This window comes from Strix aluco, chromosome 6 (assembly GCF_031877795.1).
Source record: "Strix aluco isolate bStrAlu1 chromosome 6, bStrAlu1.hap1, whole genome shotgun sequence".
Classification (NCBI taxonomy): domain Eukaryota; kingdom Metazoa; phylum Chordata; class Aves; order Strigiformes; family Strigidae; genus Strix; species Strix aluco.
This window is the reverse complement of record NC_133936.1, coordinates 44037705-44057146: the sequence shown is the minus strand read 5'-3', so window position 1 is coordinate 44057146 and position 19442 is coordinate 44037705. Positions and strand designations below refer to the sequence as shown.

General features: G+C 44.0%; 1 protein-coding gene across 4 annotated transcripts in view; it reads left to right on the top strand.

Annotated features, from left to right (window-relative positions):
* ADARB1 (adenosine deaminase RNA specific B1) overlaps nucleotides 1-18129 on the top strand; it is a 90574-nt gene extending 72445 nt beyond the window's left edge. For all 4 annotated transcript variants that reach the window (XM_074829928.1, XM_074829929.1, XM_074829931.1 and 1 more), the window contains 3 exons: nucleotides 2935-3116; nucleotides 11041-11219; nucleotides 11912-18129. In XM_074829928.1, the coding sequence (XP_074686029.1) occupies nucleotides 2935-3116; nucleotides 11041-11219; nucleotides 11912-12088 (538 nt within the window). In that variant the 3' untranslated portion in view covers nucleotides 12089-18129. The remainder of the gene's footprint in view (nucleotides 1-2934; nucleotides 3117-11040; nucleotides 11220-11911) is intronic.
* Nucleotides 18130-19442: the final 1313 nt, after the last annotated feature.

Below are 19442 nucleotides of genomic sequence, written 5' to 3'. Positions count from 1 at the left end.
CAGTAAACTTTAGTACTAGACTGACAGCCATTGTTGGCACGTGTTCTGACAATTCATGCTTGTAAACTGGAAGGAAAAGGCAGTTTTACCATTTCAGGAGGCAATGCCTGTGGCCTTTCAAAACCTGATGTGTGGTATTGGTGTAGCTTCTCAGCTTATAAAGGTGGATTTTAGTGTATGTGCTAATAGAAGTGAGGAATTAGTTTGACAGAAAGACGTACAGTTTAGAAAAGCAACAGGAAAGTCTATGCAGTCTTCCCTTTGGCTCTGTTACAATCTGCAGTTGGGTTTCATCTTTATCTCTGCGCTACTGCCGGTTTCTGATACACAGAGAATCACAGGATCACAGAATCATCTAGGTTGGAAAGGACCTTGAAGATCATCTAGTCCAACCTTTAACCTAGCATTGGCAGTTTCCAACTCCACCAGATCCCTCAGCGCTATGTCGACCCGACTCTTAAACACCTCCAGGGATGGGGACTCCACCACCTCCCTGGGCAGCCCATTCCCAACACCCAACAACCCCTTCTGCAAAGAAATACTTCCTAATATCCAGTCTAAATCTTCCCTGGCACAACTTGAGGCCATTCCCTCTTGTCTTATCACTCATTACTTGGTTAAAGAGGCTCATCCCCAGCTCTCTGCAACCTCCTTTCAGGTAGTTGTAGAGGGCAATGTATACCTTTCTATAGGTATGTTATTTTTATTGTAACAATTGAAACGTAAAGCTAGTTTTATGAGTCTAATCAGTATTAAGAGCTTGAGGCTTTGGTTGTGTGAATGGTTTCTGCAAACCTTGTCCTTGCAGCAAGGCAGCTGCTCTGAGCCCAGCGCTCGTGAGCACGTACCGCAGTGGTAACCATGATGCAGCACACCCCAGCAAAACAGCAGGCCTGTGGGCAGGCACAGAGTCACTCTTGTAATACCAGTTCATGCAGTTCACCTCGCAGAAGCTTTTTCAGGTGTCCACGCTCCGCTTTTAATCAAAAGAAGTTGAGTGAGACAAACTTCAGCTTTCATTTTCTGTGCCAGAGAAGGTCACCAAGTGTGGGAGGAAGCAGCAAAACAGAAGCTCTGGAAATACTGGAGGCTGAAGCAAGGAAAAGGATCTGGCAAAGGTTTCGTTTAGGGAGCTAGGGCTTGCCAGAGGAACGCTTTGGCCTTCTTAAAAATGTCCATCTGTCACTCAAGTACGGTTCATGAAAAGTAAAACATGATGTGCCTCACTGAAGGAAGCTTGGTTCGTATGTCTGCAAGTTTCAGATACACTTGTAAGACCCCAGTTTGCAATGCTTAGTCTTGAATTCTTAGTCTTCCCTAATATTATCTGTAGCAGTTCGTATGGTTCTCTATGCTTGATGCAGGTAATACTGCAAATAACAAGAAAATGCTGTTAATTCAGCATGTAAAATACCTCTGTGCTTACAAAGTTCTAGTCATGGTAAGGTCCTTAGAAAGGCATCTTGGCCCTGGGAAGCAATAATTTTTCGTTTGATATCTTTACTCTGACGTTTGGTCTCTGATTGCGTTTTCAGTGTTATACAAAATACGCCTTTATTCAATGTAAAATATACCTTATCATTAGGGCCAGCTTTCTTAATGACAGGTGAGTAAGCTAATGCACATTGCCTCCATTTTCACCCTCAGTAAAGATATGCAAAGAAGTTGTTTCCTTGGATTGCAATTTTTCTTTACCCTTTTTTTTTTTAAAAAAAAAAAACCCATTTTGCAAGTCTTGTAGCCAAAATGTGTAGTTCAGTTTTTGCAGCAGTGAAGCAGTTGTGCTGTGTAGTTTCTAGGCAGAACTGACGATGATGTGTAGCCATGCCACCCCAGCACGAGCTGCAAGAAACACTGGTAGCAATACCAGAGTTCCCTGTCGCCCTGGGGGAACCTGGCAGTGTGGTTTAGGATGAGCCTTTTCATAAGGATAACCATTCTGTATGGGTTTCCATTGTGCTCATCCCTTTTACTGAAGCACCAAAGAAACCTTCCTGCTGCTTGTGTCTGGGTGCTGCAGTTGTACTCAAGTATGCTATTTTAACAGTGCCAAGCTGTTTGCTAGTAAACCTCAAAGACAAGGACAGTGAAATACTCTGCAGGAGACTTGGAGGTTTTAAAAAGTACTTTGTGTGACTGTTACATACAGATGGAGAGCCAAAACTTGATCAAACGAACACAGCTACAAAACCACTTGAGTATTTTGCTCCTAGGCTTGCTATATCCCTGCCACCGGGCCCGATCCAGGGTAGGTCAGAGTGGTGCAGGTAGGGATTTATGGTTGGAGTCTATGAAGCAGCTAAAGCGAGCAAATATGCACTCTTTGCATGTTTTCAGTTTTCAGATTCAGTTTTCTCCCTGCCCGTGGATATTGAAAGCAACTACATCCGTCCTTTCTGGCAGCGGGATGTGGATAGTTTGGCTAGGGTGTCACGGACAAGCTTTCCCTTGTGGTGCTGAGGTGCTGAGGTCTTGCAGACACAACCCTTCTTGCATTCTGGGAAGGACGGTTTGCCCACTGCTGGGTGTCTTTTGGAGGCATCAGCTACTGTTTCTGACTGAGGATCTCACAGTTTGCCTTTCTCCAATTGAATGATTCTGTCCATCGCTGGCATTAGGGTGCTGGAAAATGCATCACCAGACATGTTAGGGGGGAAGTAAAGTTCTGGAGTCTGCTTCTGCAGTGGATGCTGACAGCAGACCTGTTGCTGTAGGTCATCTTACTCGGGATTTCGCTGGGCATCCCATAAGCTGATCTCTGAAATTCTGGCAGGTGTCACAGCTATGCTACCATAGTCATGTGCTAGTCAAGAGGAAGGGTTGAAAGTCTGATCCGTTGTGATTGACTGCTATTATGTCCGGCAGATGTTACTTGTTCCATTAAAAAGAAAGTGTTTTTTTTGTTGTTTTGTTTTGTTTTTCCCTCCCTCTTAGGTGGAACGTATTGGGTATTCAAGGAGCCTTACTTAGCCTCTTTGTGGAGCCAATTTACTTCTCTAGCATCATCTTGGGGAGTTTATATCATGGGGATCATCTATCCAGAGCCGTATACCAGAGGATAGCAGAGATAGAAGATCTACCACCTCTTTATACACTCAACAGACCTTTACTTAGTGGCAAGTATCTAATGGAGAAGGCCGTGCCGGTAACTAAGTCTGTTCCAGTAGCAATGTGATTTTGCAGTTCTCAAAACCTTGCAAATTATGTACTGTGAGTAAACTGCTTTCTGGTTACAACAGAGAAGTTATGGTCTAAATCTATGGTAGTTACTTGGTCAGAAATACCATAGCAAGGTCCCTATGTGAGTTAAAAGGTGGAAAGAACTAGAGTATGAACCTTTGGATGCGGGTTCACATAATTGCTGTCTGGAGCATACCCTAGCAATATGTGAGGCAAGTTGAAGGCCCCGGCTTAGTGAAACCTCTTCCCACCCATGAAATAGTGTGTTAGCTCTCACTGTCACTTCTCTTGCCATTGCAGATATTTGTTGAACAGCCGTCATTAATCAGTATGCCAAGATAGACACATTTGGTTCACAAATTCTAGATCAACAACCAACTAAAAATGGATGGAGAGAGCATCTCAGCTGCCGTTGGTTGTATTTTCTTTTTACCATCAATCTCTGTTGGATGCAGCATTAGCTTTAATTAGCATGGCACCCAACTTGTTTGCATGACCCAATGATAATTTTAATTTCCACTTTGTAGGTTAATGCAGAAATGCTGCATTCAGAGCCCAGTGGCACATTCTTGGGGAATATTTTTAATAGAGTATTAAATATATCTGACAGACAGCAATATGGCAAGCCCCAGCTGGTGTAGTTAGCGGTTGTCTTTTGCATCTGCTGTTGAAAATTTAAGTACTGTTCTTTGGCATTGCGCTGATCCTAGGCTCTAGTGGGGCTAAGAGGAATGGCAGTGTTTGAATTAACAGCTCATAACTCCTAATTGAGCCGTGACTTTCAAAGGAAAGTTCTGAAGCGTCTTAAATTCTAAAACTGCTAGTTACAGGAATGCTGTGAAAGCTTTAAAACTGAAATCTCTTATCTTTCCTCTGTTGCGTGCATTGCTTTGTTCTGTAGAGCTTGGCTTTTGGCATGTGTCTGTTTATTTTCCAGGGGGAAAAAAAAAGCTCAGTAGTTTAAAGCATGTTTAAAGTTTGACATGAATTTTTAAAATAGATTTAGGGAGGGAGTGGAGAAAAGAGCATATTGAACAGCCAGCATTTCTTTAGATAAGAACGCAATTAATAAGGATTCCCTAAGCCAGAACGTATTAAAATGTGAAGTAATGTATTTGTCCTTGTATTAGCAAGTAACAGTTGCAACACTCACAGCACCAAATATTAAATTGTTATATGGCCATAGTAGCTGATCTATGGACTTTTTCTGCCTGATTTGGGGGAATTTTTATCAGTTCTTCAAGACAGCAGGTTTCAGGTGGGGTGGGAGGAGTTTTTCTTATCCTTTTCACAACACATAATAGTACCTTGTCTTAAAAATTATCTTTCTGCAATATTGATATCACCTATTTGCCATGAACTAGCACCATCTGTTTAAACAGTTCAGCTGGGACTCACTGAGCAGCAGAGAGAGTTCAGAAGTGTTTTCAGCTGTTGAGTTTTCATGAAAATACATGTCTCAAAGTTGTACGAGAAGCTGATTTGGGAGGTTGGTTGGAGAGTTATGTTGATAGATTTATTTTTTTTTTTTCTTTTTTTTCTACTGGTTAAGTTTTGCAAGCTAGTCTTCTGACCCATGCTGCTGGATTCAGCTGGGGCATTTATGTAGCTACCCATCTGCTCTTTGATTCACACATTTTACAGTGTATTCTTACCTGGGATAAGCACTGCAGAAGTACCTGTCCCCAGTTCTGTGTTCCTCCTGGTACACACACACAACTGCGTGATGGTGGCTCGTTTCTACCAGAGGATTAACTAGAAGAGAAATAGCTGTCTTTTCCACTGTCTCACATGTTTAACTGAGAAAGTACTGTAAAAACTGTGGGTTTTTTGGTCTCATAAAACAAGTTTTATGTCTGGAGGGACAGTTGCATTAGGTCAGACTGAGTTATTGTTATCTATTGCTAAAAATTTTCTTTTTAATCATCTTTCTTTCCTCATAGGAGATTTTCTACTTATACCTCCTTTTCCCAGCAAGTCAAATATAAACATGCATATCAGAGTAGCTGATTTTCGGCTAGGGGATGCGGGAAACCTGTATGTTAGTAGAAAACTCCCTCCCCGTGCTGACTCTTGGAAGCCCTTTGGTTGCAGGGCCCAACCTTTCGGGATCCCCTTAGCATCCTGCAGCACTGAGGGCACGTGAGCTCTCCCTGAGAATTGGCCAGCTCACTTGGAGAGAAGACACATTCGAATCTTGTGAATTTCTAGAATAATCTGAAAAGGGGTCAGTTTCTCAATCAAATAGAATGTGGATGATTGATTGTATACATCAGCCAATAACAAAGTGCCAGTCTGCAGGGTGATCTGCAGAGACTCTTTTGGAAGCCGTTGCAGGAGGTGGGCACGAAGGAGTTAACCCAGGGTGGAAGTAGGGTGGCAGAGCTCAGCAATCAGAGAATCAGCCCTTGAAAATCCTGGAGAGCTGAAGTCATTAAATACAAGAGAGAAAATGCAAAGTTTTCCCTGTTTTAATGTCTGGTCAGTTGATAGTTTTCTTATGCTTTAGTTTCTCTAGACCTTCCTGTCTTACCAGAGTATTGTCAGAAATGATGTTGGTGGTGGTTTTGACCTGTTCCTCATGGTGCTGCTGACAGGTATTTCCTATTTTGGTTCTTGGCTGAAACATCCTGCAGCAGGGTCACATCTGCTGTCACCAGCGTAAGAGCTGGCTTAGATAAGACCAAGATGTTAAGATACAATCCATCCAGCACGGTATGCTTTTCCACAGGTAGTTAGGCAGTGAAAAGAAAAAGGAAATAGTAAGCCTCTGCAGGTACCTCCTGAGAATCACAGCAGGGATCTGCGGATCAGGGACATCCTGAGTCAGGTAGTAAGGTCCTTGTGTTTAGAAATCCTTCATGGATCTGTCATTCATGAACTCCTGGTTTTGTTTTTTGAACTCGTTTAAACTTTTTACCATCCGCAGCCTCCTTTAGTAAGGAGGACTGTAGGACATGTAAAGATTTGTGCCATGGACTTTCCTTTCTGCTAATTTCATTAGATGTTTCTCAGCGCTCTGTATGATACAGGCCACAAGCAGTTGTCGTGGCACTTGTCGTGACGCTCAGTTTTCTATAGCTGCGATATTCCTACATGTCTTATTTTTTGAAAGTTGAAAAGTCTGCTTTGCTGTTCCTTGCGTGGAGACCCTTCCACATAAGGATCATCCCTTCCATTTTACAATCATGTTTTTGAGCTGGTGAGGCTGGAGCAGCACCTGATAGAGCAGCAGTACTTATTTATATGGTGGCACCATGATATTCTGTTCAGTTCCGTGATCCTTCAGTATTCCTAACGTTTACTTTGCTTCCTTTGATTACTGTTGATCATTGACCTGATCTTTTGGTAGAACTGAGTATTAGAAACTAAAACCTCATTCCTGAATGCTAATATCCAGCTCCAAGTCCACCACTCCTTATACAAAATTGCTTTGCTTTTTCCTCATATGTATTACCTAATATTTATCTGTGAGGAATTTCATCTGCCTTTTTGTTGCTCAGTCACCCAGTGCTGTGAGGTTTTTTTCTGCTACTCTTTGCAATTTCTTCTCTTAATATTCTTAAATAATTTAGTATCATCACCAACCTTATTCACCTCGGTTTTTTCCCCACACATACTATCAAGGTTTGCACAGAGCTTGAGGTTCTTCAGCTGTGCTGGCTCTTCCCAAGGAGACTGTCTTCATCCAGGTGTCTATTAAGTCTGTTTTTAAGGTCCACATTGAACAGACAGGCCTTCTACTTGCTGGGCTCTCTAAGAATTTCTGTCACACTGGCCACCTCCAGTCTTCAGTTACAAAAGGCAGTTTTTTGTGGAGTCCTCCACAGTATTGCTGTATTTACATTTGTACCTAGTAGTGTGGGATCATAGTTCCTGCAGCCTTCCTGGTGCAGATGTCATGTTTATTGGCTGGTAGCTCCCTGGCACACCTCTAAACTCCTTAAAGATTGGAGTCTCTTTGGCCACCTTTCTGGAGAAGTTCTGGAGAACTTGTGTGGTTTGTGACGAGAGGTTATATACCACGAGTGCTGCTCCTGCTGCCTCATCTTTAGTTTCCTTGAATGCGGTCGAATACTGTCTGGGTGCTGAACTGGTGTTTGCTTACTTCATAGGCATATCTTGGAACTATTTTTACTGGCACCTCAACTGGAGGTGGCTCCTCTGGCACGTTGCCTGTGAAGAGGGGCTCCAGCCTGGGGACCCACCCAACCTTTTTGCAAAACATTCTTTCGGTTTTTGTACATAAGAAGACTTCAATCACCACAGCAAGAGTGGTTATTATAAATGTTCATGCCTCAGCACTTCTCTGACTGTTGTCTACCTTTTTGGGTTTTTTTTTTAACAAAAATAAATCCTTCAGCAGAACCTTTGGTGATTTTTTTTTTTTTTTTTTTTTTTTTGGCTGTTTCCTTGGTACCTTGTCCTCCCGTTCACACTGGTGTTTTTCAGCTCTCTATGTCCTTTTTTAATGAAGCTTTTTTGAGCTCTGTCCTCAAAAGAACTGTCAAGCTTTATTATTTATATAAGCACTGGCACAAAGAGCTGTGACCTTTGCTTTTGCTTATTATACCCCATTATAATAATATTCAACAATAAGTTCTGAGCGATGTTCTCTAAATAGCTTAGTTATGTCAGTTTTCAAAGGAGAATAAAATATTTTACTTTCTATCCTAGCTTTCTGTCCCATTACTAGTTTCAGCTTATCGTGCTATGTTCATGTCTAGATTTTGAGGGGAAAGGTAAGCTCCACCTAGAGTGTGATCAGATGCTTTGCTTTTGAGATGACCTTTATTCCCTGTCTGTGGTACCCGTGATCCACCTTCAGGCCATCTCTACAGGGTTCATGCAGATAATTAAGCAGCTGAACAGGGCGTTGTTATTTAAGTCTGTTTGAAATTCTCTTTTTTCGTAATTTATTTAGTTCATCAAAATAACCTAAGGAATGCAATTGTATAATTGCCATGGAAATGTAATGCACACTGGATGTTCAGCTTCCTCATCTTTACTTGATTTGCTTGTGTGGGTGCTTGGAATGTCACAGGTGCCTGAGTAGCTGATACCTGGTTTGTGATGTCACAGGTGCCTGAGTAGCTGATACCTGGTTTGTGATGTCACAGTGCCTGAGTAGCTGATAGAGCAGGAGTAAATGCTGTTTTGTAGTACTCGATGAACTATAGCTGATACCTGTACTTGTCCAGCAGTATAGGGAACAAAAGCAATAATATAGATGTCATTAAAATAAAGAAAAAATATGACTGACCTGCCTGTCATGTGGTGGCAATTTCTTAGCCCTCTTGCTTCGGTGGTTTTGGTAGAATCAATTTTTGATTAAGAGGTTTGTCAGCAGGGGTCTGTTTCACATAAGCTTCACAAAGCTGCCTGATTTTACATGCTTTTGGAGACTCAGAGTTGAGATTCGTTTTGTGTGCACCCAAAATTTACAATTTATTAGGGGTTTAGGTGCAAGCCTTGTGTTGTGTGACTCGGAGCGGCAGCGTTTGCACTTCAGTGGCACAAGACAAGCTGTGTTGGGCGTGACCAGCTCCCGTTTTCAGGAGGTGTGATGCACATGTTCGTTGCCAACGCCTCGGAAGGACCACAGCTGTTGTGATGAGGACTTTTCGACTCCCTATTCCTGCTGGGTCTTCCTTCAGCATTGCTTGAGTGATATTCTTGATGGTACCTGCTCAGCAGGGACCACTGTCTGCCCTCCCGGGCTGGTCAGTGTGTGGGTCCCACGTCCCTGCTCTCACTGATTTACAGATCAGTGGGTGTAGATCCGTGGCATGCTGCTGTATTACAGCTCCTGCATGCACCTCTCCTAAAAGAAATCAGAAAAGAGCTCTCCAGGAAACTTTTGTTCTGATTCTCAATTTTTTCAACTTGTATTTTAAGACAATGTGGAATGGTAGTGTTATTTTTTATGATTTACTTATTCACTTAATTACTGGTTATCAGTCATAGTGACCAGGTTGACATAAACCAGGTGTAAAAATTCAACACGAAGTTCAGTATGATTAATATTTCAAAATGTTGGTTTATTTATGAAACGAGGAATTGATTATAGCAAGCAAACTGAATTTCACTGTGTCATTCAGACCTCCCAGGCCTCACGCTCTCAGCGCTGGGCCCAGAGACCCGGGCCAAGTGAGCCAGTCCTGCGCTCGGGTGCAGGGTTGGCTTAACTTTGTTTATTAGACTGTGTTTCAAATATCAGCAAGAAGTGCATCCTGCTGCAATGCTTATGTTTGATTTATACCAATTTGATAGATTTTATAAAGTGTAGGACCTAGCATAACCTCAGAGTAGATTTGAAATAGGTTCTCAGTGAGAGTTGCCTTAAAGTAAAAATGGGATTTTTATTGATTGGAAAGAAGAAATCGCCCTGTTCCTTTGTTCTCTCCTGGTGAGACAACTGAGACGTCTTAAGGGTAGATTTTTGCCACGCCTGTAATGGCAGGATCAAATCCGATGTGCTCCTCAGCTTTTCTATAGCACACACAACCCAAACTCCTGGCCCTGGCTGCTGCTTGCAAGTGCCGTCCCGCTGCCCATGCGGGAGAGGAGCTGCCCGTGGATGGCAGCGCCTGCTGGGATCTTCAAGCACGGTACCGCAGTCATTACACACGGGGCATCTCTGTTGGGGTGCCGTGGGGGGATAAATCCTGCCACAGGCAGCCAGCCAGCCTTGCTTCGCACTGGGGTTAGACTTCTGGTGGCTTTTCTTCTCCATCAGCAGAGGTGAAGCCGTATTTGAGAGGTGTCACGCAATTTAATATCTGAGCAAAATGATCCATGTTTCTCTCTTGAGTCCTGCGGTTTGCCATTCCTGGGCACTGTAAGTAGCAATGGGCACGTAAAGTGGGGTGGCAGCCAAGCACAGCCAGGTCTATGCTGAAAGACTCAAATGTCTGCTGGTTTTGGCTTTCTGCGGAGGATGCTGAGGATGGGGCTCATTTTGTTTAACTTGGATGCCCACAGCATCAGTGCCGCTGCCTGTGCTGGTCACACTGTGCCCGGCAGAGTCCATAAGAAGGAGGAAATAGATCCCTAGTTTGCGAGGCATCCTATACCATCTCGTGCCACTGCTCTGACTCAACTCCATTTTCATGAGGGAGAGTGAAAAAGCACGTTGTAGGCACTTCTAAATAAGCACGACCTCTCCAAATAAGATTGCCATCCAAAGTTGTTGGCTTTGTAACTGAGTGTTGAAACATGACAAGGGTTTGTAGTTTCATACCCGTTTTGAAATGAGATAAGCAATATTCACCTAAATTTTTACAACTTCAGAGTGAAAGGGAGTTGACTGGAGAGTTACACCTGTCAAAATCTACAGTATCTGCTTTTTCCTACAATTGCTTTGTCCTGCTACTGAGTGAGCTCTGAGAGCAGAGGTTTCTTGTGCAGGAGCAGAGCAACTTCTTTTTCTTTCTGCTTCAGAATTATTTGTAGGTTAATAATTAGTTCACTGGTTTGCCCTGTAGGCAAGTCCAGATCCTCCTGAGACGGATGTGACAAGGTGCTCATGTCACTGTCCCCACGGACCCTTGCCACAGACCTCTCCGCAGCCCCCCCCCGCTGAGGAGGCTGGTTTCTCACATGCTTGCCCTGCTAGAAAGGACAGGAGGAGAGAGCACTTCAGCCAGGATGAGAATGAGATGTGTGCACGGTGGTATTTCCACGAGTCAGTGAAAAATCTGCAGGAGAATGTCCTTGGAATAACAGATCCGCATGTCAGACAGCAGTCTTAGCTTAGCAGCGTGATTTCAGTAGCTGTGCTGTATCGCTTACTCCTCAGTAAAAACAAAAATCAAGAGTTAGCATTTACTATTGTCATTAAACAAGCTTTCCTTTCAGGTATTAGCAATGCAGAAGCCCGTCAGCCAGGGAAAGCACCAAACTTCAGCGTGAACTGGACAGTAGGAGACACTGGTCTTGAAGTTATTAATGCTACAACCGGCAAAGATGAGATGGGTCGTGCATCTCGCCTTTGTAAGCATGCTTTTTACAGCCGCTGGATGCGTATTCATGCAAAGGTATGTCTTCCAGAGTGCTAGATTTTCTACTTAATTCTTAATGAAATATCTGCTTGCTGTATTTGGAAGCCATTTTCTGAGCCTGGTTTAAACTGAGCCTGATGTTAGCAACTGCTCCGTGTAGTAATGGAAAAGAACGATGTCTTTGTTATTCTTCTGTGTTTATCTTGATGATGTCTGGTCCAAAGTGCGTGCAAGGATCTAATAATCCTTGGTTTATAGCGAAGTAAACAAAGGGTGCTATCTCCTTTGAGCTTGCCTTCGCAATTTAATTCATTTGGAAGGATAATCCCAGTTTCACTGCAATCGAACCTACTAGGATTTCATTCTGTCCTCTCTTAGAAAGAAAAGCTACAAGAAAGTATCTGTCAGTGGTTTTTCAGTATTTAGATTTCTTCCACTGAAGGAAGTTGATAGTCCAGAGACAGCGAAAGGCAGGCTGGCCGAGGCGAGACTGGCCCCAGGGGTGCCTCTGCCATGTCGTGACCCGGCGTGGTGCTGCGCAAGGGCTCGCTCTGCAAGAGGCACACCTGGCCGTTGGGGGCCGTTGGGGCCTGCCTTTGCCCAAACGTTTGGTTTAGTGGTTCATTAACTTGTTTTAATGATAGCTGTTTTAATAACTCAGTCACTCTCAAACCGTTCGGCTTAATAGTTTCTTGTCTCTCTTCTTTTCTCCTCTTTAACCCACACAGCTTTCCTCTAGCCTGCGCTCAAAGATCCTCAAGCCTAACCTGTACCACGAAACCAAGCAAGGAGCCACCGAGTATCAAACTGCCAAAGAGTGTTTGTTTAAAGCATTCCTGAAGGCAGGACTTGGAGCCTGGGTGGAGAAGCCCATAGAACAGGATCAGTTTTCTCTCACGGTCTAGTTCACAGACTGCACATCACTTTGGAAAGGGGGTTGTTCTGGAAATTCCTGGTGTCCAGCGTTGCTTTCTGGCATCTCCACAGCTGTCAAAACATCTTTTTACTGTTTGGAGTTGGGCTTTTTCCTTTGTTTTTTTGAAATTTCATAGTAACTGTTTCTGTTTTGCCTAAGTATTGAAAATCAATGATGATCTGACACATAATTGTATATTTTGTTATGGGAAAGTAATTTCTGGTGTATTTCTAGAAATACTTTTACTGTAGAAAACTTGCAGTAAGGCTGTCCTTACAGTATACAATGACTCATTTTTTCTGGGTTAAAATATTTTTTTTTTTTAAATTCAATGTCATCAAGTGCATGAAGAAATGAAAGTTTCTCTAGGTTTTACACCACACTTTTAGGAAGTAGCTTAATTTTTTAAAAAGAAAATAGGTGACAAAGCTGATTCTACTCCTCTGTTAACTTGTTTTTGAAGTGCAGATATTTCTAGCATATAGACCACAGAGCCAGAATGGAGTCTGGACAGCTAGTTTTTCCCCACTTCCTTGCTCTTTAAAACCAGCTGCTGAAAATTTCATGTCTTTGATGTATGTATTTATTAGTCTGTGACCCAGTTTTTAACATGCAGCTTTTTATTCTGTTTTTAAAAATACATTTACCTCCCATTTATACACATTGTGAAGTCTTCATTTTTTTTTACCATTGTAAACTGGAAACAGCAAAATAATTATTTGTAAGTTAAGAAGTTTAGTCTATAATGTGCAGAAACCTGTTTAGAAGTAGGTGATTTGTATATCCCAGGAACTCATCAGGATACGATCGTAACTGTTACAGTAATATGACAACTTTAAAAAAAAAAAAAAAAATGCTCCTTTTAAGGGCGCTAAGCCTGAATTGCCAAAACCAGACACTTGCTGGGTGTGAATTGCTCTCCTCTCAGAAATGGAAAGCTCTTGTATGGACAAAAAGTTGTTAAAACTTCTTTCCTGTGAGTTATATCAGCTTTCACCCAAGTTACTGTGTCTCTGAGATTTCATTGCCTTTTGGCTTTACACATGTGATGGTCTTCATGCAGTAATTAGGTAAGTTGCTCTGAAATGTGCTTTCGTTTGTTTTGACAGTTACTTAGAAAGATGTTTTTCCTGAAGGTGTAGACACTTCTGCTTTATGTAAAAATGTAACATAGAAGGGAAATATTGTGAGTTCAGTTTGATTAACTGGTATATAGAAGGCACTTTTAAAAACATTTTTCAGTACATGACGTTTAGGAGCGGGTGAGGCAATCGCTTCTCTGCTCACAGTGTGTTTCCAAACACATCCCTTGGCTCGTGCCCATCCAGGTATCACCTGTGCTTTCTGAAGAGCATCTCAGATGTCCTCCGTGTTCACTTGCAAACAGTGAACGTGATGGTTCGTGATGTGGGAGTTCACCTGACAAAACCGAACCGGTGCACCACTGCTCCAGCTGTTGGTTCCTGCCCCTCCGCTCCACCACCCCTCGCCTGTGCTGTGTGGGACATCGGATCAGCGGGCTTGGTCCGTGCTTTGAAGTCAAGTCAAGGGTTGCTTTTAGACCCACATTGGGTCAGGGGTCCAGTTTAGAGTTGTGCTGGCACATCTGCGGAGGAAGTGGAGTGGAGCGTGGGTCCCTGCAGCCAGCTTCATGGCCAAAGCTGTAACTGGAGTGACCATACCTCAGCCCCAGCATCTCCGGGGGGGTTTCAGATACTTGGGGTGTTGGAGACTTTGATGTAAAACCCCTTCTGGCCAATCGTGCATGCCAAGGAGATGTGCTCTTTGTTATTGCTCAAGTAGGAACCCATTTTCAGCTTCAAAAAATGGCCAAGCTTTGATCATTTAGTTCACGTTGAAGTCAAAGCCTCTGGGTTAGCATCTTGGAAGTAACGCATTGAGGTGCAAACAATGCATTTTTGGTGGTGTTATGGATAATAGCGAGCACTGCTGTGGGAAGGCAAGCAAGTCTGTGGCCTGGTGGTCCCCTCGGAAAAGTCTGATGCTCCCAGAGGTTACTGCCTTTTCCAGATGCCAGAGGAACAAATGTTGAAAGCTGTGTTAATTCAGCTTCATCCTGTCTGCTTCTCATTGAAACCAGAAGTGCTCCCATGGCCTCTCCAAGCCCAACAAGGCTTCTCTGGTTGTCATCTGACTGAGGCTTAGACTGACCTTCTAAAACTAAAAGGAATTTAATTGTGTGTGGTCAGATTTTGCAAGTACTTGGGCATCTGCCTTTGAGATCAACCTTGTCTCGTTCACGTCGCAGAAGTTCTGTTGTGGCTGTAGTTGAGTACAGGTCTGGGTTTCTGCAGGACCGAGGGAAAGCTGGTTGCACTGTGTGTGTTTTCTTGAAATCACTACTGCTCTCAGATGAAATACACATTTTTAAGGGGCTCAGTCGATTGATAAATGAAGTCCGTTGATAATTTTTGGCACAATGTTTTTACCCATCTTTCTGAAGTGCTCATTCAAAAGTTGGTGTCTCTGGATTTTTTTGATGACTAGGAAAGTATTAGCTCAAACTATTTTTTTTATGAAGTCACAAATATGAGCAATATATTTAATTATTATTATAGACATAGTTTTTTAAGCTGTTCGAATGAACGACTGAAATTAAACTGTAAAGGAAATATGTTCCATGGCAAAACCTTTTGACAAAGGAGTGGTGTCAGGTTATTTATGAGGAATGAGTTCTCTTGTTTATAATTCCAGGATTTTAAAAAGTAAGAAGTTTTCCAGGGTTGTATGCAATCCATATCTGTCTTCTGGGAGTCAATAAAATACCGCTTGGCTTCCTTCACTTGCTTGTTCCTTTTTGTGCAGTTAATATGTGGAAAGAAGTTGGGATTGCTGATGCTGCAATCAGTTGATGCTTCTGTATTCCTCACAAATCACCGTCACCAAGCGAGAATGGATAGCGATGTATAGAATTTCGAGTGACTGCAAAAGAGAAGGTAACTCAGCTTCCAGCAGCTGCCGAATGTTGTGGCGGGAGCTGCGAGTCTCCCCGACGGGTTGTGAGACTGAGCGGTCTGGTCTGAAAAGCCTGGGCTGGGTGGATGGGAGCTGGCCTGCACAGGGACTTGCAATGCTGCTCTGGGAGCTGCTTCGGTTCGTTTAATTTTTTTTTTTTTTCCTTATTTTTGATTGAGTATGAGTGTTTGTCTCAGGATCTTCAAAGAACTTAGAGTGACAACTTTAATGTCGATGAATACTTGAAATCTAATTTAAGGTGTTTTCTCCAGATGACAGCCTAGCTATAATAAAGTTTGTAGGTTAGTAAAATAGATAATTTTAAATATAGATGTTTGAAATATATATGTTCTGCAGGATCATTTTAAGAAAATTTGGGCTTAAAGGTTAACACTTGAAATATCAGTTATGGATGTACTCAGGACCTGGTAGTAATAACTATAGATTATTTCTCACTGCTTATGTATGAAGCGTATTGTGTGTAGGAGCTTGGTAGCAACTCTTCTCCCCCACGGGCGTGGATGTCCACGTGGCCCTCGTGGCCCCGCTCGCCCTCCTGTAGCTAGTGAATGGTAATTGTGACTCTGCCTGCTTAGGGTTGTACAGCAGCGGCGTTTCTGTACAGTTGGTGATTTTGATCTTCTCAGAGAAATCTTTTCACGACTGGTTACTGCATAGGAGACTCAGGAGTAGAAGATTTTTGTGTGCTATTACTCTAAATCTAAAATAATTTGCAGCTGAAAGTCTGAGGATCTCGGAGCTGGTGTTGCATTTCATCAGTCCAGTTCTGTGATGCTTAAGAGTGCCGTTGACCCAAGGGAAAAAAAATAAATCTCATCCTGCCTCTCTCAGTGAAAATGTGCGTGAAATAAAGCTGTTGGTTCAGAGTGCTTGGTAGCACGAAGCAGAGAGCGTGTCTCATGGAAGAGTAGTGCCACCTTTTGAAACCAAGCTGTCTTTTTAAAAAAAAAATAACCAACCAGGAATTGAGAATAAAATCTAAGAATTGCTCAGTCACCGCATAACTGAGATTTTATTTTTTTGTTTTTTTAAAATATCAGCGGTTTTCTAAATAGTGAAGATCATTATTGCCATTTCTTAAATTAGGCTTTAATGCTTGGGAGGCTCACGATTGCAGAGCAGCTGTGCTTTGGATTCCTTGCATTTTTATCATCGTAAAATGTCCACTGTGAAAATTATCCCAAAGTTTACTGAAAAGGAAGAAGAGCTGCAATCGAGAGAATAAAGTCAGAACAAAAATGTCTAATGTTATTTAAAACCTACGAACCCACAGAAATAAAATGTATAAAATGTAATTATCCTGTCTCAGAATTGCCGTGTGTTTGTTTTGGTTGGTTGGTTTTTTTTTTTTTTTTCCCTGAGTTGAGTTGAAAAGATTTTTTACTCACCTCGAGTTTTAAAGCTTGCATCTTTCCTTAGCGTGCTCCTGTTTGAGGAGGAGTTGGTGTTTATCGCAGGGTCACCTGGAGCTCCCAGAGGCACGGCTTTTGAAAGGGGCATGAAGTGGATTTTGGCAGGGACACTGGCCTGGGTGCCGTGGGGCTGGGAGGGAGCTGGGGCAGGGCCAGGTTCCCGCTGTGCCCCAGTGCCGTGGGCTTGGGCTGGGCTCAGCCTGATGTGCCACAGCCGCTGCTGCGTCTGCACCTGACTGAGACAGGAGGAGCGGGAGAAGCTGACATTGCTGCTTTCTCTAGTTCCTAAAAGCAGGAATGACGGCACGGGGTGGGATTTCTGCTCCCTCCTGCTCTCTGGCAGAGAGGCCCTCGGGCAGGAGATGGGCAGCATGGGCCGAACAAATTGTTCCCAGCTCCCCTTTCCCGGAGACATCCCAGCACAGGCGGGCCCCAGCTGTCGGTAAATTGGAGGCTTTTAGGGTACGTCGGGCTTGCTGCCATTCCTATATGGAAAGAGCTGATCTGGAGTATTTGCAATAATTTTGGGTCGACCCCCAAGGAAGAAAGTTGTGTGGGTGTCTGTGGCAGACAGGTTGGGTGTTTACAGCCACAGGACGTGTGGTGGTTCATCACTAGGCAGGTGTCTGTCCCTGGAAGACACTCAGGCACATAAAGCCAAGGTCCCTAAGTACCTCTGCTAGCATCACGTGCCGAAGCTGGTACCGTGCTTCTGATAAAACAACTTCTTCTGTTGTTTCTGTTGAGCTGGTTGTGGTAGGAACGATACAAACCGACAAACAAGCTGTGACTGAAATCCTGAACCTGTCACAGCTGGTGGAGAGCAGATAGGACTGGAGTTTCTCCTTGGATCATGTCAACATACGGTGTTTTTCAGAACCTTTGCAGCCAAAGGTCTGTCCCATTGCCTGCTAATAAATGGGCTGTTAATTGTGCCAACAGCATTTGCATGTGCAGGAATGAGTTTTATGGGTAGCTATGTTTTGTTTTCTTCAGTCATTTTGGAAAAGAGGAATGAAGAGATGTGTTTGCTGTCAGTACAGAGGGCAGCCAGCCTCAGCAGGTGTAATGATTTAAAGAATTTCCGTTCTCCGGAGGGAAAGATCCATAGTTGAGGTCACTGCAGTATTTTTTCACATTTATAATATCTTCATTGTTACCATACCAATATCATTTTTGTTGTAGTCCGGCTGAGACGTCTTTAACAAATTTAAGATCAAATATGTGTGTGAATATATATTTATACATATATATATATATATAATATTGCTGTATATTATTTGCATTAAGCAGTTATTCTTCCCCAATCTTCCTGTGTGATAGTGTGAATACATTAGCTTTACCTACCTGGTGTAAGGATATTAAGGAACACTCTCAGATACTGTCTTTATACTTACTTTCTTCCTCCATTCATAATCACGACTTCAAAGACGAGACCTCATTTTACCTCTGGTTTGTCGCTTTCCTCAAGGCACATGTTCCTATCCCGGTGTCACCGCTAAAGCACAACCCATCGGTCGATTATTCTAAGCAATGACTGTTTTGCATACTACCTTGCTTTGTTTAATTAATGTTTGTACAGAGATTTGAAAATATAAAGAGCTATATCATTGATAAGTTTCATCATTGTTTTTGTATATTTGATATCGGTAGCGGCAGCAAAAAAATAAGCGAGGCGTCACGGAATACCGTGTGTCCTTAAAATGGTGGGTTTGGTTACACCCTAAAGAGCTTAGTTGAGGGTGTGTTTCTGAAGCTGCCAATCTGATCTCTGAAATCGCAGCTTTTGCAAGGAGGGAGGGAGAAAGGGATGGCACGCTCGGGAACACACGGCACTGCCTTGCGGAGGAAGCGGGAACGCGGGCGCCTGCGGCTGGAAGGGGGAAGCTCTGGAGGTGGGAGCTGCCCTCCCTGCCCCCAGGACACCAACCCACTGCTGGGGTGCGGTGTTGCTGCTGCCCAAAACACGCGACAGGTCTGCAGCTCCAGCACAGACGCGTGGCCTGTGGCTGGGTGTGGGGAGGGCTCTGCGGCTGATGCTGCTTTTGGGAAAGGTTTGCAGTTGTTTACTCAAATCCCAAGTGGATGTGTCCCTCTCTAACTTCTAGGGACTCGTAGGCGGTCACCAGGGTTTTCATCTGAGCACGCATCCTCTGTTGGGTTTGCATCCTGCACACGGTCGTAGCCTCAAGCCCCGCTTCTGGGTGGGCTGGGTGAGCCCTGTGGGGTGCCAGTGCTACTGCCGCGTGGGGTGGGGACCCAGCTCCCCGGTGCTGGGGACAGCAAAAGCCCAACCTCCTGGTGCTCACCCTTAGCACCTGTCCTGACAAAGGGGGAGAGCCTGGTCCCAGATGTGCTGCCCTTGCGTTCTGCTCAAGGGACACCTCTGCGGCAGCATCCAGAAACCGCCGGCAGAGCCCTGGGAGTGGTGGTGAACGGAGTTAAATCCAGTTGGTGGCCGGTCACGAGTGGTGTCCCCCAGGGCTCGGTTTTGGGGCCCCTCCTGTGTAACGTCTTTATTGATGACCTAGATGAGGGGATTGAGTGCACCCTCAGTCAGTTTGCAGATGACACCAAGTTGGGTGGGAGTGTTGATCTGCTCGAGGGTAGGGAGGCTCTGCAGAGAGACCTGGACAGGCTGGAGCGATGGGCTGAGGCCAACTGGAGGAGTTTCAATAAGGCCAAATGCCGGGTGCTGCACTTGGGCCACAACAACCCCCAGCAGCGCTACAGGCTTGGGGAGGAGTGGCTGGAGAGCTGCCAGTCAGAGAGGGACCTGGGGGGGTTGATTGACAGCCAGCTGAACATGAGCCAGCAGTGTGCCCAGGTGGCCAAGAAGGCCAATGGTATCCTGGCTTGTATCAGCACTAGTGTGGCCAGCAGGGACAGGGAAGGGATCTTACCCCTGTGCTCGGCACTGGTGAGGCCGCCCCT